Source organism: Leiobunum rupestre, chromosome 1 (assembly GCF_980474605.1).
Source record: "Leiobunum rupestre chromosome 1, qqLeiRupe1.1.hap1, whole genome shotgun sequence".
Taxonomy (NCBI): domain Eukaryota; kingdom Metazoa; phylum Arthropoda; class Arachnida; order Opiliones; family Sclerosomatidae; genus Leiobunum; species Leiobunum rupestre.
In genome coordinates, this window is record NC_143384.1 from 24,427,088 (window position 1) to 24,450,867 (window position 23,780).

At 35.5% G+C, this 23,780-nt stretch overlaps 3 protein-coding genes across 6 annotated transcripts; 1 reads left to right on the forward strand and 2 right to left on the reverse strand.

The window, feature by feature from the left end:
• Positions 1 to 4,554: 4,554 nt before the first annotated feature.
• On the reverse strand, positions 4,555 to 11,847 carry LOC149961945 (85/88 kDa calcium-independent phospholipase A2-like). 2 transcript variants are annotated; one of them, XM_090177612.1, is made up of 14 exons: positions 11,830 to 11,847; positions 11,466 to 11,682; positions 10,699 to 11,271; positions 10,424 to 10,639; positions 9,982 to 10,353; positions 9,844 to 9,923; positions 9,568 to 9,767; positions 9,222 to 9,480; positions 8,916 to 9,161; positions 8,635 to 8,782; positions 8,414 to 8,532; positions 7,827 to 7,975; positions 7,679 to 7,771; positions 4,555 to 4,897 (listed from the first exon to the last, which is right to left on the reverse strand). In XM_090177612.1, the coding sequence occupies exons 2-14, from the start codon at positions 11,675 to 11,677 to the stop codon at positions 4,682 to 4,684; spliced, it is 2,883 nt and encodes a 960-aa protein (XP_090033738.1). In that variant the 5' UTR covers positions 11,678 to 11,682; positions 11,830 to 11,847; the 3' UTR covers positions 4,555 to 4,681. The 2 variants fall into 2 exon arrangements, with proteins under 2 accessions (XP_090033738.1, XP_090033731.1); XM_090177605.1 differs by lacking the exon at positions 11,830 to 11,847 and having other exon boundaries at positions 11,466 to 11,753.
• A 177-nt stretch (positions 11,848 to 12,024) lies between these two features.
• iPLA2-VIA (calcium-independent phospholipase A2 VIA) lies at positions 12,025 to 17,900 on the forward strand. 2 transcript variants are annotated; one of them, XM_090177667.1, is made up of 15 exons: positions 12,025 to 12,269; positions 12,621 to 12,856; positions 12,924 to 13,139; positions 13,289 to 13,663; positions 14,114 to 14,221; positions 14,442 to 14,538; positions 14,607 to 14,789; positions 14,861 to 15,122; positions 15,182 to 15,427; positions 15,479 to 15,629; positions 15,699 to 15,829; positions 15,891 to 16,045; positions 16,102 to 16,269; positions 16,331 to 16,462; positions 16,540 to 17,900. In XM_090177667.1, the coding sequence occupies exons 2-15, from the start codon at positions 12,630 to 12,632 to the stop codon at positions 16,621 to 16,623; spliced, it is 2,535 nt and encodes an 844-aa protein (XP_090033793.1). In that variant the 5' UTR covers positions 12,025 to 12,269; positions 12,621 to 12,629; the 3' UTR covers positions 16,624 to 17,900. The 2 variants fall into 2 exon arrangements, with proteins under 2 accessions (XP_090033793.1, XP_090033801.1); XM_090177675.1 differs by lacking the exon at positions 14,114 to 14,221 and having other exon boundaries at positions 12,029 to 12,269; positions 16,540 to 17,899.
• On the reverse strand, positions 17,883 to 23,686 carry Pms2 (mismatch repair endonuclease PMS2). 2 transcript variants are annotated; one of them, XM_090177689.1, is made up of 16 exons: positions 23,488 to 23,686; positions 23,327 to 23,413; positions 23,162 to 23,264; positions 22,831 to 23,097; positions 22,692 to 22,770; positions 22,524 to 22,624; positions 22,364 to 22,463; positions 22,213 to 22,297; positions 22,070 to 22,149; positions 21,821 to 22,010; positions 21,100 to 21,760; positions 20,407 to 20,574; positions 20,169 to 20,338; positions 18,350 to 18,393; positions 18,145 to 18,285; positions 17,883 to 18,081 (listed from the first exon to the last, which is right to left on the reverse strand). In XM_090177689.1, the coding sequence occupies exons 1-16, from the start codon at positions 23,612 to 23,614 to the stop codon at positions 18,013 to 18,015; spliced, it is 2,472 nt and encodes an 823-aa protein (XP_090033815.1). In that variant the 5' UTR covers positions 23,615 to 23,686; the 3' UTR covers positions 17,883 to 18,012. The 2 variants fall into 2 exon arrangements, with proteins under 2 accessions (XP_090033815.1, XP_090033821.1); XM_090177695.1 differs by lacking the exons at positions 17,883 to 18,081; positions 18,145 to 18,285; positions 18,350 to 18,393 and having other exon boundaries at positions 20,238 to 20,338; positions 20,403 to 20,574.
• Between the last annotated feature and the right edge of the window lie 94 nt (positions 23,687 to 23,780).

The following is a 23,780-nucleotide window of genomic DNA, read 5'->3' on the forward strand; positions in this document are numbered from 1 at the left end:
GATGTAATTTCTATAAATTAAATAAAAAAATTATTTTGACTATTTTTACTTGTTTTAATTCTATGGAAACCAAACCAGAGTTGGAATGGCTTTTGGTGTGACCCACCTTTTGCCATTTACAATTTGTATATCCCGTTTTAAAAAGTGATCATTACAAATTAAATCATGATTTGAATGTGTCGCGATTTACAGCAATTGTCCATTGAGAAAGTATTGTAGGTTTCGTTATAAAAAGATTTTAAATAAGAATGAATATTCATCGAAATAATATTTAATAAAGTTGTTGTACGATTTATATAGTTCGCTGACTTAACGAACAAAATATCGTCTGCTACCCCTCCTTTAACTTTGTCGAATGACGTCACGACACCGATGAGCAACGGAAAAACCTGCTCCTCCGACCTTGGAGGAATAAAACAAGTATACAGGAGTTGCGGAGAGCTGCGAAATCGGTTTCGTCAGTGACCGTGATCTCGCGCGATTCGGAGGGGTTCAAACGCGACTAGCGCCAACTGCATTCGGGATTTTGCAACTATTCTCATTTTATAGCATTGTTTTCGCGTCGTCTGGTTTGTTTTATTCCTCCAAACAAATACGAGTCATTTTGGAAAAAGGCGCAAAGAATTTAGAAATGTTTCAAAACAAACCAGACGACGTGAAAACAATGCTATAAAATGAGAATAGTTGCAAAATTCCGTATGCAGTTGGCGCTAGTCGCGTTTGAACCCCTCCGTCTCGCTCGAGTTCACGGTCACTGACGAAACCGATTTCGCAGCTCTCCGCAACTCCTGTATACTTGTTTTATTCCTCCAAGCTCCGACCGCTGACTTCGTTGAGCAACATGACGTAGAAACCGGAAGTTAAAAAAAGCGTACAGTAAGCTCAACGCTCAGCGCTGAGTCCGCTGAGTCCCGCTGAACGTAGCCATAGTTCGCTGACTTAACGAACAAAATATCGTCTGCTACCCTCCTTTAACTTTGTCGAAAGACGTCACGACACCCATGAGCAACGGAAAAACCATCTCGCTCAGCCGATGTTTCCGCTGAGTCTCCGATGATCAACGTGACGTCAAAACCGGAAGTCAAAAAACCCGTTCAGCAAAAAACCGCTGACCGTTGAGCTCAACGCTGAGATTTTTTACAGTTGTTGAACGCAGCCCTGGTCACGGCCCCCAGGCCTGGTTCACACGGGCAGTGTTTTCCTGGTTTTCTATATTTTCTAGTTTTACTAGGGTACGTTCAGCAGAGCTCATCGGACTCACCGATTACTAATCGGTGACATCGGTTTCCTACTGTACGCTTTGTCGCGTTTCCGGTTTTGACGTCACGATAGTCATCGGTTACTCACCGAAGTCATCGGCTGGAGGAGTCGGTTTTTCCGATGACTGATATCATTTCTGACGTAAAACTACTATAAAAGCTACGGCATTTTAAAAAACACCGATGACTGAATAAAAACGTTCAGCAACTTACGACGTCATTATGACGAAAAAGCTCATCGGTGGAAAATATCAAATCCATCGGGTTTTTTTCCGTTGACTGCTGCTGAACGTAACCGCCTTTTCCCGTGGTTCTGGCGCACAGGAACACGACTGTACACTCGGACAAAATTTGCCGGATTTTATCACAGCGAGCGCTGCCGGGGGACGAGGAAACGGATTACCTTTTTTTGAGGGGCGTTGGGCTCGACCAGTCAGCGAGCGTTATGCCGTCACCTGGTAAACGCAAAAATTCTTAAGCCTACTTTTAAAGACTTTCAAAATCGCTCCTTATATCACGTGACAGAGAAACGCTCGCTGATTAGTCGAACTCAAAGAGCTTCAAAAACCGGGAAAATAAAGTAGAGATATTTCAATTTTCAACATTTTTTTCTCCGTTTTCTCGTTTACCGGCAGCGCTGACGGCGGAAAAATCCGTTAAATTTGGTCCGTGTGTACAGTCGTTTTCCCGTGCGCCAGAACAACGGGAAAAGGTGGTAGAACGAGAAAATCAGGAAAACACTGCCCGTGTGAACCAGCCTTAAGACTTATGCTCCTACTCATAGGCGAGAGTAAACTTAAAGGGATCCATCACTCACAACAGGGGGAGGCAGTTTTTTTGTGACCCCTATGCCTTCCCCTGTTGTGAGTGAGGGATCCCTTTAAGTGGCTTATCCAGAATTTATCTGGTAAATAGTGACAGGCAACCATTTTCACCCCGACTCGAACCATTTATTTATTTATTTATTTATTTATTTACAAGGAAGGACTGCTAAGCTAAATAAGCTTGTAGGCAGTAATGCAGGATAAGAAAAAAAAACAATAATAAAAATGTAGAAAAATGGTAATAAAATGCAGGAAAAATTGATACGATACATCAGAGGAGGGCAAAAACATAGAATAACAAATTAAGAATTAATGAAGGGTTGATAGGAGATGTTGTACCGTCATCATTCTTCTCCTTTTTTCCACTTTCAGCAGAGATCCTTCACTTATAGAGATATGAAACTCCCGATACCCCCGGGCCCCAAGGCCCCAACCAAAGATAATTTAAACTTTGCCCCGACCAAGGATAATAGCTAAAGGATACGAAATAACATGCGATTTTCGCTCCCCTTCCGTAACAGTTTTACTCCCACAAGTTGGGAGAAAAGGGGGAAATGCATAGAATTGGGAATAATACTGCTAGAATTACAATTACGATTTCGGTTGCCATGGTTACGCGGGACCTGTTCTGAGAAGACTGTACGAAATTCATCTTTATAAATAGGTGGTAGCGCCATCTATATTTTGTAAAGTTATATTCAATTGCAATATAGTTGCCACCACTAGAGACAGATACCGCCACGGTTGAACGATATAGTTGAAAAAGTCTCCATATTGAAAGAAATTGGTCCCGCGCCAGCCAGATTTAGTTGTACCTCTATTTATTCCCAACTCAATGGGGGCTTTGGACCACGCTTTTCTTTTATTAATAATGAGATATTAAGTATAATAGCTAAATATGGATCACAATTATTTTAAGTTGAAAGCTTTGAAAAAACCTACTAAGGCGCAGCAAAAAATTTTACACTTACTAAACACACAGTATTTTCCCATTTTACAAAATAACTATTTAAATCAAAGCTCAAATTAAATCGCCGTTAAAGTTAAAAGTTTTAAAGCTATCCCGCCACTTGATAATTTCGACGGTATAACAGACATTCACAGGTACCGTATACTAATTGCAAATCGTAATTTAATCAGGTCTTGATAAAAAATGCACCAGAGTTTCAAATTAACTAATTGGTTTTTGCAACAGTCTATGTGAAGCCCGCCAGCACGTGTGGTTTCTGTACAACGGAGCTCCAGTTCTTTTACTCGTTAAGTAAAATATTAATCATTTAGTTTTCATTAACGAATCTCGGCTCAGTGGATAGTGAGTAGCCTTATATAATAATCAGCTAGGCAAATACCCAAGTCATCTTTTTTTTATTCGGGATTGTAACGTGTGGGACAAATTCAGTCCGCTCGTCCACCTGATTAATCAGGGCGAGATATGTGTAACGGCAACGCCAACGTGGGGACACCCGTGGCGGAAGTATTCCGACCACCCGTTGGGGGATTGGTGGTCGTCCTCACAGGGCCATCCACAAACTCTGCCTCCCAGACGCTTGGGATTACAGGAGTACGCCACTACTCCCTGCACCCAAGTCATCTAGCGACTTTTAGTTTTTATGCTTTTATTCCAGGTGGCCAGGTTAAATGCCAGATGTACGATCTGGATCGTATTTGTACGATAATTAGGCGGTCGGTACGATATTCGATCCGAAGGTGGGATCGTACGTCTATAAATACGATCCAAAGTACGATCCGAGAATCAGGCCCGTATATCCGCCTGGGCATATTTAGTAACATATCAGCAAAGCTCCGACTTTTACCGTAGAATTAGAGAAATTCAGGCATAGCCTAGTTCCAGGGATCAGAGTAAGTGCAGCTCGTGAAAGGTAGCCCGGTAGTCGTTGGTTTATAATAAAACTAATAAAACGATTGATCTATAATTTCCATACACCGGACATCGTAAAATGTATTTATTTTTAAATCATTTTATATAAATCAAAAAAAATCCTAGTCACAGACTAGACTATTTTCGGGGAGTTTTCATGAATATATGGGGTTTAGGAGCCGTACGATCCCAATTTTTTAAAATACGATCCATACCGTAGCTCTGTACGATAATCGGGCTTTCGGAATCTGGTAACGCTGGTTAAATGTTGTAGGAGGGTGGCGGCATGCCACGTGAGCCATCAGCTCCCTACACTTCATAGGTTGCCACAATCATTAATTATCCAAGGTGTTGTAAATTATGACAACTACACTAATAAAACCTACTTACGCTTCGCTTGGGATAAAACAATAGTTCCACTCTAAATACTTTCTATTTCCCCACATAACCATAAACAAAAGATGCATTTCTATTTATGAGACTATTTAAGTTATGATAATAATATAACCTAAAAAGTGAATGCCGTGTTTTACTCCATTAAAAATATTAAAATAATTTAGAAACATTTAATTTTGTATTAAAATGTGTTTATTTAGCCTTCTAGCTCAAGAAAAATCTTTGAAGGCCTTATACATAAGATTTTAATGAAAATATTGTGATTATAGATAAAATGATGATATCTATGCTAAAATTGTAGATATTTATAACTTGATTAAAAATTATTGTTTGAGAAGCATCGCTAACTCGAGTAATTCCGTTTTCCTACTATTGAGGTATACGGTTGTTTCCCACAAAATTCTCACCAACACATGATTATCAGTTTCTTCCGCTAAAACACTATCAGTTAACGGGGGGTTTAAGCGAAAATGAGGAACACCAATCATGCTGCACCAAGCTTGAGCTCTTTCCACTATTCTACTTTCCGCCTGGGTTACCTAGAAACATTTGTAAATTAGCCTTTACAGTTTTCATAGAGCCACTTATAGGACAACCCGAGAAGTACTTTTAGACTATTAGATTTTCATTTGCTAAGCCGACACGTTGTGCTTTAAAAATGCTAAATATTCGGCTTGGCATATTTAGAAAAAACAATATTTAATAGTTAAATTTCCATTTGACTGCTCGAGATTCAATCCAAATCTGTGTCTGACAATTATTGATTTCACAGCTATATAGAAAGAAATAGAATGTTTTGAAGATTCTAGTAGGGCTGTGCGAGTACTTTATCATCATCGAGTACCCGACCTTTTTTTTTAGTTCAGGTACGCCAACTCTTAACTCGATTAAGAAAAATGAAATACTCGTCTATTATAGAGTATGAAAAATTTACATCCTCTGGTAAATAATAAGCCTTGCTCAATTCGTCAGGTTATTATTTTTCCCATAATGTTCGTGTACCCGACTATTTTGTGTTTCCGCCTCAATAATTTCAACGCGATTTTTTTTTGGATAGAGGGCAAGATGTGGAATATTTTAATGTTAATTTTTTTTGGCGGAAATGAATATTTTACAGTGAATTTTCCCTAGGACGATTTTTTAAATTCCTAGATTTTAATGCATTTTGGATATCGTAGGACTGATGACGAAAAAGAAAAATGTGGAAATGCAAAACATTACTAACTTAAAATGTAAATAAAAAATTATAGTGGCGTAAAAACACGGCGGAAATAATAAATATTATTATTAAAAATTAAATCAATTGTTCTATTTATGGAAGGTGGTAGTCAGTCACAATCATAGAAATCTCATAGGTAACTAGAATGCTGCCGTGTAACTGGCAAATGGACCAAACGCCATGGCAGACGATAGCCAGATCTCAGCCAATCAGAGCTCAAAGAGTGGTTCTGCCAAGAATTTAATGTCACCAGAGAGAATGACAATCCCTAGCTCCCGCTATAGTTACGCGGAACCAAGGAGGAATATTATCCTCCTTGGCGGAACCACTCTACGGTCTCTCATTGGCTGAAGGATCAAAACGAACTGGCGACAAGCTCGGCCGTAGGCGGCAGCATTCTAGTTACCTATGAGATTTCTATGGTCACAATGAACAGATTTTGTTGAGTTAAAGTACAAAATAGGATCTTTGGGAACTGAAATTGTAGAGCTGGAGTGCAGGATTATTATCGGGTTGACGATACTTCATACGTAACGCTTGTTTTCCACTAGCGCGAATCATATTGTTATTTTCATTACGCGCGTAAAAACGTTTGAACGTTTCAAAGCTGAGAAACGCGTCGTTGCGCGCGCCAGTGGGAAACAAGCTTAATAGGCTTGGTGCTGTCCTCTAGGTTGCGTTGTAGATTGCCCATAGCTTTTATTAGTATGGGGATGGGGGGCGCGTGCGAGCGCTCGAAGCCATAACTGTTTTGCATATCAAACTTTCTTTTTCGTCATCAGTCCTACGTTATCCAAAAAGTATTAAAATCTAGGAATGTAAAGAATCGTCCTAGGGAAAATTCAGTGGAAAACCAACATTTATAAAAATTCATATCTTTGTAAATATTCATTTCCACCAAAAAAATTAACATTAAAATAATCCCCATATTGCCCTCTATCCAAAAAAAAATAAAAAAAAACGGGTGGGGGGCCTGGGGGCAGCTATAGTAAAATTTTGCCTGACACTCTGAGGAAAATTTTACTTTATGGGAACGGGTACAGTAGAACACGCGACGGACGTAGTTAGACGCAAAAAAGTGTGCAAACAATACTAAGCTTTCTGGGGACAACAGTAGAACTCGTGAAGATCAAATTATTTGTTTGAATTATTTCTTTTGGACTATACTACAATAATATTGATTTGTTTTCTAATGTTTTCGACGTTTTTTGACAAATCATTTTCGAGTTCTTCCAACATACTTCGGGATCCGTGGTAAAAGTGGGGCTTTGGGTGTGGACAACATATGTTCGTATAGCATATCGAAATTATTGAAATAATGGTTTACAGACTTGTAAAGTATTGGCGCCATTGATTGGGAAAAGGGTAATTAATTGGTCTCGCAACTAGGAAATTATTGAAGGAAAAATCCTAGTAGAGAGGCCATTGATTGGGAAAAGGGTAATTAATTGGCCTCCCAACTATGAAATTATTGAAGGAAATTTCCTAGTAGACAGGCCATTTATTGGCCTCTTTACCAGGAATTTCCACAAAGCAAATTTCCTAGTTGGGATCCTGATTTATCCCAAAAATTAAATTTTTTGTTAAATAATAGAAAAAAGCACATTTGCCCCAAAAATGTATCGGTCTATATTGTATTATGAAAAAACCTATGAGCCAAACACAGCGCTGTATGTATTCAAAGTATTGGCGCCTAATAATTCAAACAAATAATATCATCTTCACGAGTTCTACTACAGTCGAACTATTGTCCCCAGAAAGCTTAGTATTATTTGTACACTTTTTGCGTCTAACTACGTCCGTCGCGTGTTCTACTGTACCCGTTCCCATAAAGTAAAATTTACCCAGGGATTTTTTGGCTTAATCGTTTACCCGAATCCACAAGAATACTACCCGACTCGATACTCATTGAAAAAATTCTAATACATTCGGTTGCCTAAAACCACTACTCTCGCACAGCCCTAGATTCTAGAGCTTTATTTTTTAGCAGAAAATGATCTTAAGAAATCAACTTTTAGCAATTTTAGAGCACTCCAGAGCAGTAAATGAAACATGAAACCTTGGTTACGGGCTTAAAAACATTCAAATAATATATATTTACTTTATCTAATAAAGGCTGGTTTGCTGACAAGGGCAAAACCCCAGTTCCAAGAGATACAATTACGTCTATTGATTCTGTTTTATCTTCCTGATTCTGCAAAAATAGGAAATTAAAAAATTGCTTTGGACCTCAAAAATTTAGTACTTACTGTGGCTTTTAAAGCAAGATTTCTTTCATGAATTTCAGTCAATGTGTCCAAAGTTGGATTTGTAGGAATAAATGAAGCTTGTTGATATTTTTCTGGGGTTTGAATATAGGCGTTACAAGCGGCTTTTGCAACTTGCCATATCAAATGACCTTTATGGGAAAGAAACGGGACAGTTATTATAGCTCAGCGAAAACTAATTACTATTAGCCGTTCAGTCGACAGTGTCATGTAACGGCCAGCGCGAGAAGCTCATAATCAGATGGATTTTTGTCTACTGAGACACATGACTACTCGAGATTAGCTCCTAGTCCGTCACTGATGTAAAACCATGTAATCGATATTACTTCGATCGAGAGATAAATAAAAAATGTTTCAAAGATTTGAGTACTATTATCTCAAGCCAAACAAAGGATCACAGCAACTTAATGCTCCAACTTTCTTTAAGAGCGGCTGATGGGTTTCGAGCAATCTCGCAGGGCTCTAGAGCAGCCAAATTGAAAATGACAGTTGACTGCTTAGTTAACAAAAATCCAGCAGTAATTAAAGTAAACTAAATGAAAAGGCGAATTCGTCACGAGTATCCAAACCTGAGCATTCAATACTTGTGGGAATATTCTGCCCTAAAATTCTTGCAGGAGCAGTATAATTCCTAAAGAGATGCAATTCAGCTGGCTCACGATCAGCCAAAACTCCGGATGACATAATTCTAAAAAAAACCATTAAAATATAAGTTATGGCCCAAATCACATAACTTTTCTGGTTGACGATTTGAAATCTAAGCTCAAAAAACGAATTAAGTATGGCTTACTTTCCAAATTTTATGTCAGACATGGCTAAAGTCTCTCCGAACAATTTACGTAGAAAGTAATCTAAGTTTTCATGTTCATAAGAGTTTATGTTGAATATTTTCTCTTTTGCTCGAAACAAAATGCCTCTGCACTCTCGAACGGATTTACCTAAACCAATAATTTATTATAAGTACATAACACCTTAAAGCATCGCTAGTGTACTGCACAATGGACCACTGGTCGATGTGCCCTTCTCCCCTTTCATTACTAATAAAGCATCCCTATAATTACAGCAACATACCAAGAACTAAATTTAAGGCCAGCAATCCGCCAGTTCCCGTTGCAGCAATCCAATCAAAATGTTTCATGACCGGAGAGCCCAGGGTACTTTCTAAGGCCGCTAATACTTGATTTAGAACTAGAATTCTAGCGCCACCTCCATCTAAGCAAAGTACACGACAGGAATGTCCCGGATGGGTCAAAGCGAGCGATTCTTTTTTTGAGAGAGCCGATGCAACGGCAGCGAGGCCTAGTAATCCATCATATACTAAAAAAGACAAAAATCATCAGTAACACTTTCATTAGAGGTTGAAGTTAAGTTCAGTACATTTTGGCATTCCCAATTGGGATAACTTCTCTGGGGCAATTCCGTTGAAATCACAACTGACAGCGCAGCCTGTTCTGCAGCCTGGAAACATGTTAGGACACCTCTTAGCACCGACAGAATGCAAGATATAGAGAATATACTCTTTGTTAGGAAAATTCTCTGTGGCTGCCAGATGTCGTGGCGAAATACCTTCCGCATTGGCAAGATTAGGATTAGCCTCAAAGACCACTAAGGCATGGACTAAAGATGGATTTCCAACCTATAAATATTAATGTAAGTTTAAGGTCTAGCCTTAAGATTATAGAGAATAACGCCGAGCAATCGGGATAACAAAAATAATAATAACTTTAATAGCGACATGAAGTGGAGTTCCTCCATCACAGCCTGGTAAATCGGGATTGGCACCATGACTCAACAATGCTAAAACGCAGGAGAGTCTATTTTGTGACACCATAATGTGTAAAGCAGTGTCACCGTGAAAATTTTTAGCATCCAATAGACACCCAAAGTCGATTAAAGCCTCCAAACATTCCGTTGTCTTGGCCCCTAATTAAAAAAAAATTAATTTAAAAAAGTTCAAAACAAAAATTAACCAAGCTAAGCCTTAGTTAGCAAGGCTTACAATGCAAAGGAGTTCCTCCATTCTTTGAAATCTTGTCATAAAGCTGATTTGGATACATATCCATGATTTCTTTCGCACATCTATACAAGAGAATATTAATATTTCATTTAAATAAAAATCAGAAAAGTCTGAATTTACAGTGCATTTGAGGCTTCAACGGCAGCTTGTAAAGGTCCATCTCCTGCTACACCAGTGATATTAATGTCAGCACCAGCTCTGAGTAATTCCCGGACACACTCAGGGTTGTTCGCTAAACAGGCCAAATATAAAGGAGTATGCCCAACCAAGTTCCTCTTGTTGATAATAGGCGGTGTCTCCCACGAAACTAATGCCCTTATTACATCTGGATTTGTAACAGCAGCGTAGTGAAAAATTGTGTCTCCCTTTTTATCAAACAAATCTATTCTAGCATCAAGATTGACAAGCGTCTGAATGACGGGTAGTCTTTGACATTCAATGGCTACGTGTAACGGAGAGACGAGTGTTTCCGGACATACATCATTGATTTGTCTGTATAAATTATTATAGAAATTAAAATAAAAAAATTATTCTTTCATTTGACACACACAATGAAACATACTTGACAATAACATCATGCTTAAAACAATCTATCCAGCCTAAAAAAGCGGCGATATGAGATGAAGTCCAAGTTGGTTTTTTTCTGGCAGTGTTGCAAAGTTCTTGTAAATTATCACGAGTTATGAGTTCTGGCGTACAGGCCAAAAATATAGGAAGAACTTGCTTCAGTAATAGGAACAAACCAATGGCTTCAGGCTTATCTAACGTCCGAAATAAACTGAAAGAAGTATTTTAATAACAATTTAAAATTTACTTTAAGAATTGACAAAAAGTTACCTGTAAGTAGCACAAGGATGAGCAGATTGCCAGATATCCTTATGTACAACCATTTCAAAGTGGGTTTTTCCAGCTTTAATAGTTCGTGCGTACAACACAAGAAAGTCTTCGCGATACACAACTTCACAGTTCACAAAATGCTCTGAAGGAGTTAATTTCACTTCATATGTATCATCAACAGGCGGCTTTGGTTTTGAAGGCTTGCTTACAAATGGAGTATTAGTTTTACGTGGAGCCATTATAACAGTTGGTGTTTGATTCGTTAAATTTGGAGCAATGACCTTAGGTTTGTGAAGTTTGTATTTACTGTCAAATCCCATGTCTTTGATTAAACGTTCAAAAGTTCGTAAACTTTGGAACGATGGGCACAATGGATCAGTATTCACGGCTTCCATTAATTTACTACGAGTTGGTATTTCGTTTTTAGCGAGGAATTCACTAACTTTACGTTTTATGGCACTTAAAGCAGTTTCATCGTATTTTTTTATTCTGGTTTTTTTGCCCACAGCATTTGGACGTTTGACAATGGGTGCTGGAAATTTACCACCACATTCTGTATATTCTCTTTTAGCTCTGAAAAAATTCCAATCATTACACTATGGCAATTGTTGATAAATTTTGTCCAATGACCACTTTAACCCAAAAAAGGTGAACCAGGCCTTAATTTGGCTTAGTTTTCTAACAAATATGATAATATCCTTAACATTAATGTTCCGATAACATAAAATTATACTGCAGTGTAAATAATAAATGACTGTAATAATTACCTCCAAACGGAATGAACTGATACTCCAGTCATTTCCGCTGTTTTTTTAGCAATGTGATTCAGGCTTTCTTTGGGATTTTCTTCACACAGAGTTCCAAATACATTCATAATCAATTGCTTACCAGGAAATATTTGTCCTTTAAAATTATTTTTAAAATACGGTTTGCCTTGATCTGAAGTTGACGATACACCTTTTTTCTTTGAGCTTGCCATATTTTCTAAATTAAATTAAAAACTATTACGTAAACGCTATTTAGAAAACAAAAGAATGTCAAGTGCGACCAACAGAAAACACTAAACAATGCATTGTAAACAAGCGTCTGGTTTTCGCTATGACAGCTTCAGTTTCGCCATCTAGCGCTAACCTTGCTAACTATGAAAGTATTGATTTGTTAATGTCCACCCGTTTTTATCTTAATTATTACTATACTTTGAAGAACACTTTATTGAATTTAAAATTTTAATTAAATGTGCTATTATTTTATTGGTATTACCTAATTTATTTAAAATAAAATGTAAATAGCGCTAGAGAAACTAATTTTTGTTATGACGTAATGATGACTACTTCGTGACCCCTCTTCTCTCTTCAAAATGATAATTTGATGAGACACTCGTAATTTAGAGCATTATCATGATGTCCTCTACGCTTTTGGCAGGAAGCCTCTTTTTTTCTCATGGATTAATTAAGAGTACTTAAATAAACCATGCTACATCATTTTATAATTTTTTGTTATTAAGAAAGTATTTCTTATCTAATTTTCTTACACTTTATAACATTGTATAAATCAGGAAAGCCAACAATAAGGTAATAAAAGGTTAATTTTTTTTTCTGATACAAGAACTTGCTTGGGATCCCAAAAATAAAATCAATGTAAATAAACATTCAATAACAACATGTAAGAAAAGTTGTTTAAATTTCAAGGTCTACTCATATTTAAATCTCCTACAGCAAGGAATGTTAAACGTTATGATTTATAAAGTTTTCTTTCCTTGTTTGGACTCGTTTTTGAATTAATTATTATACATGATTTGCCAAAATTATGGATCCCAAAAAGGATAGGTTTATAACAGTTAAGGTCTGTTTGAAAAAAAAGGCCTTAATTACGTATAAACCATTTTCAAGAGAAAAATTATAATACTATGAAATATATTTCAGATAAAAGTCATGTCATTCTTTAAAGACATAGTAGATGGTTTTCGGCGTACTGTAGGCTACATTGAAGACCCGTTTAAAGTGAAAGACTCTTATTCCGATCAATATCAATTCTGCAATGTAGTTCTGCGTGAAGATTTCTTAGTATTATACTCCAAAACGTTGGAAGCTGATAAACTTCTATATGAAATTGTGGTTCAAAAAGTTATGTCCAAAGCATCACCGGCAACTATATTTAGGTGGTGCTTATTTTATACCTTCAAAAACAATTTTATGTGATATTTTATGAACTTTTTTTCCATGTAGCTTGCTGCGATCGGAGGATAGAAGAGAAGCTGAGTCCATATTTCACTTATTAAAATTTGTTCTACCCGCTTTTGTTTCCAGTACACCTGACTTTTTCACAAGAGATAATTTACAAGAAATATGCAATGCCGCCAGGAAATGTCCGTCATGGGGACCGGCTCACATTGCCGCTTGTTTAGGCTGGGCTGAGTGTTTCAAACAAGAGCCATTTCAAAAGTAAAATTTTCCCATGATAAATAGGAATATGTTTACAGAAATAGCTAAGCCTTCGCATGTAACAACAGCCTTTTAAAAGTTTTTAATTAGCCTTGGCACAAAAAAATAGATGGTAACTGCAATTAATTAACTAAGTTTTGTTTTTAAAGGAAAATAAATGATGTGTGCCCTATGACGTTTGTGACACCACTGCATTTGGCTATCAAAGAACAAAAACTAATGGTAATTCAAGTTTTACTCAACATGGATGTCAGGCTAGACATGTTGGACAAAGAAGGCAATGGTGCATACCATTATGCTTCCACCACAAATAAAGAAATAATTCAAGCATTAGTGACCAGGGAACCAAGAGTACCAATGATTAACGAAAGAAATGCTGATGGACACACACCCCTTCACTTGGCTTGTCTAGCCGATAACCCTATTTGTGTCCAAGAACTATTGAGGTCTGGTGCCGATGTAAATTTGGCTGGTACTCATGATGGCTTACCTTTGCAATGTGCTGTTGAGTCATCCAGCGATCAGTAAGACTTTGCTTTCCATGTTACTTTTTTCAGCTTTGTGTCTATGTTCCTGGAAAATTTGGTGAAGGTGCTTAGATTATGTAATGGCCTAATGTTTTGAGGCTACAAATTTGTCTCTATCGTAAGGTTATAATCTGCACCAACCAAAAATTACCCATGAACAAACTGTTGTGGTAGAGCAGCTTATCATACATTCATTTTTTTTAACTTTATCAAATCCAAAGTACTCTTTCTATAGATTTTACACTCATTACAGATTACTGATTATTAACTTGTTAGAGAAACTTTTACTTGTGAAACTCGTCATATTAGGAAAAGTTCTTTAAATCGAATATTTTGATTCTTCTAGAGTCAATATTGTGAATGTTACTGCTTAGATTACAATTTATGAATTAACTTAGTTAAAATCTCTTAGTACAAAAGCTGAACCGTTAAAAAAATTTGTTTAAGTTCTCGCAAGCGGAGAAATAGTACTTGGGCTTTGATTCATTCATTTTGCAAGAATAAGAAACAAAAATTTGAATTAAAACCTTTGACCATTACTGGTGGCAGTGATCGGTGAGTTCTTTACGTGAAAACAATTTTTTAACTGTACTAAAATAGTATTACTATACTTAATCATAAATTCATGTCTAGTATAAAATGGCTGAGTGTGCGTATGTCCCGTATATAACACTAACTAGTTCAATTTTCATTCCACCGTCGCTTTCGCAGCACATTCACAATCATTAAAATAATAAAATAGTGCAATTTTCTTACTTGGTATTGCCTACTGCAGGTGTGCGAAAGAAATTATTGATATGTACCCTAATCAACTGCACACGAAAGACATGATCACTGGTGGTACACCCCTTCATTGGGCAAAAACTCCGCAAGTTAGTTTATTAATGTAATGTCTATTGTACTTAAGGACTATGATTCACCGTAAAAATAAATCTTGCAGTGCTTAGAAGCTCTAATAGAACTTGGTTGCCTAATTGATGCTAAAAATTTTCAAGGAGACACTGCTTTACACATGATGGTCTCTAGAAGCCGATTCTCATGTGTTGTAAATTTACTTAGTCACGGAGCAAACCCTGATATCGGTGGAGCTGAAGGAAATACACCCTTACATTTAGCTGTTAAGGTCTGTTAATCATGCCCAAAATGACATTCTTTATATTATATGTTAATTATCTCTATTCAATTACGGTTCAGTCGGGTGATCCCATATTAGTCCAAGCTTTGGCTGTGTTCGACTCTGACCCAAACATAATAAATGATGCGGGAGATACAGCCCGTCATATAGCAGCCACAAGCAATTCACTCCAAAGCAAGGACACAATTCTCTATATTCTACACGCAGTTGGGGCCAAACGGTGCAGTGATAAGAGAAAAAATTGCTCTCATGGTTGCGCCGCTAATGGAGACTTTAATGGCATAATTCCAGATAAATTATCACAATTAGGAATACCCAAATGTAAAAATTTACTTATTGTGTTAAACCAATAGTTACCGTAACCTATTCTCTCTATACAGTGTATGATGACTTATTGGGATCAACCGCAGTTCGTGAAGCCTTGGCCAAAAAAACCAATCCCACCGAAAAACACACGAAAAAACCCGCTCGTATTTTATGTCTAGATGGAGGTGGAATACGTGGTTTGGTATTAATTCAAGCCCTATCCGTATTGGAGGCTACATTAGGAGTTTCTGTTATGAAGCATTTTGACTGGGTTGCGGGTACTAGTACTGGTGGAATTTTGGCTCTAGCTTTATCTATTGGTAAGTTTACTTTTAAACAAATATTATTATTTTATTTATGTACTTTTATAGGTAAGTCTGTAAGGGAATGTCGCTGCCTGTACTTCCGTCTAAAAGATAAAGTATTTGTCGGGCATCGTCCATACGACCCTGAACCACTAGAAGCATTTTTACAGAAAGAATTTGGAGAAAAAACGACAATGGAGGATATCAAGGGACTTAAGTATGTGAATTCACTTAAGAGCTTCCCAGTTAATATTAATTTATTTTAACTTTCAATTGATTATTATAGGGTCATGGTAACTGCAGTACTGGCTGACAGACACCCCGCAGATCTACATTTATTCAGAAATTATAAATCCCCAGCCAAAATTATGGGACAAGCTGACTGTACCGTCTTTACTCCTACTTTAGAGCCACACGGTAGAAAAAGCTTTAATTTCTAACAGGATGAGAATTTATACAAGAACTTAATTTATTTTAGCCCAACTTGTTTGGAGGGCATGTAGGGCATCGGGAGCTGCACCTACTTATTTCCGCGCATTGGGAAGATTTTTAGATGGAGGCTTAATAGCTAATAATCCAACTTTGGATGCTTTAACCGAATTACATCAACGGAATTTAGCCTTAAAAGCAACGGTAATTGTTAAACCAAATTTTATAATCTACCATTTACAACATTTTTTAATTTATAGGGCCAAGAGGATCAGGTTGAAAAAATTGGTATAGTAGTATCATTGGGTACAGGTAAAATTCCAGTTACCCCAATAAGCACGATAGATGTGTTTAAACCTGATTCTATATGGAGTGCAGCCAAAATTGTTGTTGGAGTATCTGCCCTAGGGCAACTTCTAGTTGATAAGGTATGGATGGCTTTAGTTTTTCAATATCTTATCAAATGTTCTATTTTTTTATAATACTCAGGTCACAGAAGCTGATGGTCGTGTAGTAGAAAGGGCCCAAGCATGGTGTAGTATGATTAATGTACCCTATTTCAGATTAAACCCACCCATAACGGAGAATATCAACTTGGATGAAGTTGATAATAAAATATTAGTAAGATCTAATACTTGAGCCTTTGCATTATAATTTTAAGCCTTGCCAATTTTTTTCCTTGAATTATGTTTTTTTAGGTAAGAACGCTATGGGAAACCAATGCCTACCTCACAAACCGAAAAAGCGAACTACAAGAACTGGCAAGACTATTAAAGGATTAAATATTTTATTTTTTGGGGAAAAGGCTATTTTTCTATTGTGGTAATTTAAAAAGCTAATCAAATTTAACTGCTCAATAGTACCAGTCTTTATGTAACGAATAATTAAAACCCTGGTAAATTACGCTTTTGGGGGAAAAATTCCAACAATATCAAAATAGCCTCTAATTTAGTAGTTATTTTTGGTATCAAAACTATATAAACTGCTACAAAAACACGTTAATTTTCAGTCTAGCATATTTTTAAATCAACTCGGGTCTTAAATTAAGTCTAAATGAGATTTATGTCCAGAATAAATGGGCCAATATCTGTGCAATTTTAATAGTATTGAAAGTTAGATAATTTCATTTCCTAATTGCAACATTTTTATCTCAAATGGAGGAAAAATGGCTTAAAGGAATGTGTTAATACCTCTATTTAATATAAATTATGCAAAACTGCAATTTTGTAATATATCAAAACTTTTGCTGCCGCAAGCTGTGATATGGTTAATTTAAATAGTTTTAATTAAAAATTTGGCGAGTCAATTTATACCTTTGACAATGTGGTTAAGATATTAAAGTAATTTTTGTTAAGTTTGCTTGAAGTAAAACTGAAGGGCCACAACAGCATTTGAAAAGTCTCTAATGTAGTGAGAGAGCTTGAAAAATTAAATATACTTACAATTTAAATGCATATGTGGTCCTTCGTTTTATTTTGTATTTTTCAATTAAATCAAAGTCATTATCAGCTATAGTCATCAAATTACTTTTAAAACTTATAGAATTAAAAACAAGTCATAAAATGACCAAATTTAAATATTGGTCTATAAACATTTTTCTAAAAATTGAAGGGCCTTAATGCATGTGATAGCACTGACTTAAAGAAATGATTTTGATATAGTTGTCCAGTAAATTTGAATCAAACTTCCAACTTTCCTAACTGCCATTAAATTTCTATTTCTCGTAAATCCAAAATTTTACATAAAATTACTCCAAACAACTGTAATGCACATAATTTGAACCATATCTTAAATGTTTTTCAACCTAACAACAGTCATTCCAAGCGACATTTATGAAAGTTTATAATATTGGTATTATGTTTCGGGATGATACCCGTAGGAATAATGTATATTTTTAGTATATTATGGTATAATACCGTGTATTGACTTATAGTTGAAGATTGTTGGCTATGTAATACATTGAACCTTAGTAATAATTCATAGTCATTTGTAATATTTTGTATTCATATCAACGTATCAACTCATTTTTCACATGTGCCCATAAAACATTTTACCAAGTTATATTTATCAAGTTTTTTATTAAAATTATTTAAAGTAAAACCGTTTCAAATGCTGAACAATGATTAAAATGGCGGGGAGGGAATTAAAACTTTAAAACAAAGAATATATATCTACGTAGTTTGAGATGCTAATTGTAAATTGACTAGATGCCTTATTGTTGGTCTCCCATGAGGGCAATTCTAATGATTAAAATCATTTAACATTAATTTTTTACAAAGTTGGTAAGAAAGTGGTAGACTCACCCATGGTTGATCTATTTCACCCATATGAAGTACAAGTTTTCTCATATCGGATTTGCTTAATGCTGTACCTATCTTAATAGACTTACGGCAAGCTCTCATGGCAAACATGGCATTCAGTTTGGAAGGCCTACTTACAGCTCCCTAAATTTAAAAACGTTTATATACTATGAGTAAACTTTTTCAGGCGTAGAAAAGTAATACTGACCTTAGCGATACAATCACTTAGCATGAACACTAATTCTTCAATATCTGTTTAAAATTTATAATTAAAACATTGCTTAACTTTTGTGCCAAAAAAAGTAAAAAACTAATAGGGTTTTCCTAAGCATGTGCGAGTACCCGATTTGAAATCGAGTACTCGATCGAGTATCGAGTCGGGTATAAAACAAACACGAAAACGTTTAGGGTCTAAACTCAAAGCATAGGCTTAGATTTTCGGGTACCCAATAGGCCAATTTTTGCAGAGGCCCTACCAGCGAGTTTTCGGCGGGATATTCGAAAAAACCCCGTTATGTTTTATGGATTTTTTTCCAAAAAAACCATCTTTTTGGCTCCGCCTTAAACCCTCTAATTGGTTGAAGAATCAGAATAAATTCTTAGGTTCTTCCTGATTGGATATTGTTTTAAAAGCAAGTAAATGTAAAAAATGAAACTGAAATTAAAAGCAAAACCATAACTTAAAGTTCCCTCACCTCCCAGTACTTTTTGGTAGCTTGTTAATCACTAGTCACGAACCTTTTGTAGGTGGTTTAATTTTAGTTTGGAAAGTTAGGCTCAGTAGTGTAGTATATTTAAAAGCTTTAAATATGACTCAGTGTTAATTCACCAGTTTTGAAAGTGAACTTTTTCCTAGTAAAATTTAGAACTGAATACTCTAAGCATAATTATTCGAGTACTCGAAACCCCTTTTTTTAATCTAAGCCTAAATACTCGAAAACCTGATAAAATTTAGATACTCGACTCGATAAGCAAAATTTTTAATACCAGATACTCGACCGGAAAACCCAAAATCAGTATTCGCACATGCTTAGGTTTTCCATCTGGTTGATCTCGCGCTATAGCTGCCAACCCATTCGTTGAAATTTCAATGTTAACCTAAGCGCAATAGATATCTATATGGTTAGAGCGCCCCAAGTGGAATATTATTTTTAGAATAGTTTTTGTATAAAAAACTGTATGACTGCAGCACCATGTTCATTATAGCCTTGCTCACGGATTTTTGGCAAATGGGTTGGTCACTAGAGCTGGTGATCAAAGTTGGCCTTGTTGAGATTAACTCCAAATCTGTCATACAAAATTAATAATTGTTTCAAAAATGTAAGCAATATTATTCTTGAGCTAAAAAGGAGCACGCCAAAAATTTGCTCCAGATCTCAATCCATTGATCTGTGAAAATTAGAAGACAGAATTTCGAGTGATCTTGGAGCGCTCAAGAGCAATAAATGGGACGAACGAAAATTGATCGAAACAGATCCCAACACAAAAATGGAATATGAAAAGTTGTTTGGGGCAATCTTGAGCGCTTGAAAGCAGTCAAATTGAAAATGCTATAAATCATAATTAAAAAACTAAAAATATTACAAAATAACTTTGCACAATAAATCAAAAGCACCTAGAATATTAAAATTATACCTCTCTAACTAAACTAAGGCGAGCAAGATACCACACCACAAAACATATTCTTTTGCAACAAAGAAGTGACTAAGAGCGTTTTTCATTTGACTGCTTTTGAGCGCTTGAAATTGCCCCAATCAACTTTTCATCTCCCATTTATTGCACTGAGATCACTTAGAGTCAAAACAGATCTGTCAATTTTGACCATTCTTTTTGTGTTCCAATGTGTTTGGTCCACTTGGAGTAAATTTTAACATGTTCCTTTTTACCTTGAGAATAAAATTGTTAGAATATTGCATTTACTCTCTCACGGGGAGCAAATAACGCGCATTCAAATGGATAATGCTATTTTTTTGCAACTAAACCAAATCTATAAAACTAAACAATGTGACTTAAAATGCATTACTCACCACTTTTGCCAAAAACACAGTTTTTACTAACAGGAATCGCTGCCAAGGATACTTTTTCGCCAGTATTTGCATCATTATCAATATTAAAATGAAAACCATTCATGTTAAAAATGTCTAAATTGTCAATTATAATAGATTCACTGACTGCAGAAAAATGCAACTTCTGAGGCCTACAAAAGGAGGACATATTTTATTTAGCACCATTCAATAAATAAAATTAAAAATTCAATGTACCTACAAAAACAATTTTTGGGTTTCTAGTACAGTATTTATACGTAGATTCTCATAGTTGTACTTTTCATCTGTAGCATGCTGATCTATGATAAATAGGTCAAAATCCAACTTTGCAATTATGAACCCAAGATTGAATTGCCCAATAATTTCCATTTTTTCAAATTGATCTTTGCTAAGAAAATAAAATTCAGAATTTAAGTACAAATGCAATAAAATTAACCAAGGGTACATTCAGTAATGCAAATCTGGGAAAAATTGGTTTTTATTGAACGGTGTTATTTCTAGTCAGTTCTGTTTTTAAAAATATTATTTTCAATAATTAATGAGTTGGTAAATAACGAAATTATTGACGAAAATATTCTTTATTGTTGAAACGATTAAAAAAGAGAAAACGGCCATTGCAGTAGCTGAGGCATTCCAATTAAATAATACACCTTTAACCCAACCAGTAGAATTGTTGATTAAAACTACAGTTGTACAATTTTAATTCCTCTGCCAGCTAACTGTAAACACCGACGCGTTTGACATCAAGACAACAAAAAAACCTTCTCTCTGAGATGGTTTTTATGATGAGCATCGGATGCCCATCCTGACGTCGAAAAATCGTACAGTCACCAAATGTTGACATCGATTACTCATCAATATTTTTGATGAGCGTTACTGAACGTACCCCAAATCTAGCAGAGAAAATTTGTACCGTAACTCCCTTTTTAATTCTTCCTCGGCATTTTTATTTTGATCTTGGCTAATTTTTGCCCTAAACTGCCGAGATAATTTATTTTCTGTTTTGCTTTTGTTGTTAGTCCTTAAGCAATCCATTGAAAAATGTAATGTAATTTGCTTTCTCGAATTTACATTCCTAGCTCCTAATATTTCAACGTCATTGCATTTTATTTTCATTTCTTTTTGGAATTGCGGTGACTTTGGTTCTTTTAGGTAATCAACTTTTACAGTTGTCACAGTTTTCACTTCATGATTTTCAATTTTGCAAATTTCGTCAGCATTTGCGAGATTTACTTCCAAATTTAAGCAAACCACATCATTTTTTAAATCCCTTCTAGATGTTTGTGAAAGGAACATATTTGAAAATGGCGTTGCATTGTGAAGTTTGTCATTTTTTGACTTCTCAACTGTCTTTCTACTTCCTTGAAATCTATGAAAACTGAGCAATTTATCCATAGGAGTCACAAGTGGACTTAATCGAGTCGCAGAGCTGTTAATTTGACTAGCACCTGGTGGACTATTTCTAAGACTTGAAATGCTACTAGAGGGAGAAGAGTTTCCACTTACAACGCAACCATCATTAGGAGGAGTTAAAATTTCTATTTGGCTGTTAGGCTCTTGGTCAATTTTGCACACTATCGAATTGATTCAACTTAGGATAACTATGCTTATTTTGCCAATTACTATAAACTTACATTTACTTTCCGATTGATTGTTAGTAAGAGGCGAAGTTTTGCGTTTTAATTGTGTAAAATCAACTTCTACTGTACATGTTCTGCCATTCTTACATTGTAATGTATTTAATTTGGGCGATTCTTCGAGGAACGATATGATACTTTGGTTCATAGTTGATGGCACATGTTCGTAGAGTTTTAATAAGGAGGCCTAAAAATAGGAAATTTCATTAAGAATATTTATTAACATATTTTTGATGATATAAAAACCTTAGTAGTGGCAACCACTAATTTTTCATGCTCAATAAATACGGTTCTCTTGTCAGGTGTAACATTGACATCAATCGCATCTAATTAAATTAGTTCCAATTAATAACTTATATGCTGAGCATATAATATATTAATTCCTTTACCTCGATTAAGTGAAATGTTGAGTAGAAGAAATGGATATTGATGCCTATTATACGAATGGTAAACTTCATTAACAATTTTAGCCACCTACAAACAATTAAAACTAATAATAATTGATTTTGGTTTTTAGAATAGAAAATTTATTAAACTAACCTTAGGTAGTTCGCATGGCCTATTATTTATAAAAATAAACTGTCTATCAGTTGTGCTTCTGCCTTCCCCATGCTCACAAGTGGATACATAACCCTCAATTCTAAAAAATTATAGAAATAATTGTTTGTTTAATCTATGTTAAATAAATTTATGAGCTTACTTAAAAAGGCACTCTGACTTGATGGAATTCTCCGATAAATTATATTCTACTATTATTTCATGTGAGGGTTTACACATCTCAAACGCAACCACAGAGCTAACCTGAACAGTGAAAATAGTGTTTAAGAAAACTCCGCAGGGATATCACCAGTTATACATAAATCTTGACCTGTTTAGATCCAAATATGCATGCTATGATGTCTTTAATTGTAGAATCACCAGGGGTTGATAATAACACTGTTTTCTTTCTGATAAATTCAAATTTATGAAAATGGAATTTTGCGAATGTGATATTAAGAATAAATTACCCTGTATAGTTTGAGCACGTAAATTTTACATTGGGATGAATCAAACAATATGATGTTAACATTCGGACCATTTTGGAAACTTCTTTCTTAATGTTACGTTGAAATTCTTTAAACCTAACTGACAATGGAGCAAACAAATTTTGCAACGATACTGTTGTACCGATACTTCGTGCTACTGGTGTTTGTTTTAAAATTGTGCCATTGTGTGATATATCTAACTGATAACCAACATTTGATGTAGCATGCCTTGTTGTAATTGAAACCTTACTGTGGATATTATAATTATCTTTAGTTTTTATAAATTGTTATTTCATGATTTAACATTTTACACCTTAAAGCACACAAAGAACTTAATGCTTCTCCTCTGAAACCAAAGGTTTCTACGCTATTTAGATCAGAGAAATCCTCTATCTTAGATGTGCTGTGTTTGGCACCTGCAAAATTATTAATTAAATGTTTCAATGTTAGTATTACCTAGGTAACCCAATTAATTTACCGATTTCCCTAAAATTTGATACTTCAATGCCAGTTCCATTGTCAATTACTTGTAACATTTCAATGCCATTTTCAGTTAAGCAAATCTCTAAAAATTTGTGTTCAATCAATGATAACTTGAAAATGTGCGAAGCCAAAGCGCAAGACGCGAATAACAAGTACCTATATTGGAAGCATTTGCGTCCAAACTATTTTCAACCAATTCTTTTACGGCAATTGCTAAATTAAGCACAACTTGGCCTGAACAAATCCTATGAACACTAGATTTATCGATTTCTTTGATAGACATGATTAATATTAATTTTTAATTTCAAAATAATTCAAAAGAGCGCAGCCCAGCCGGCTGCGGACGATTCTAATTTACCGCCTACATACGAATACATACTTTACTAACTCCGTATTCTCCTTGGCGCACTTTCCAACGACGGCATATCTCATAATTATAATATACACAA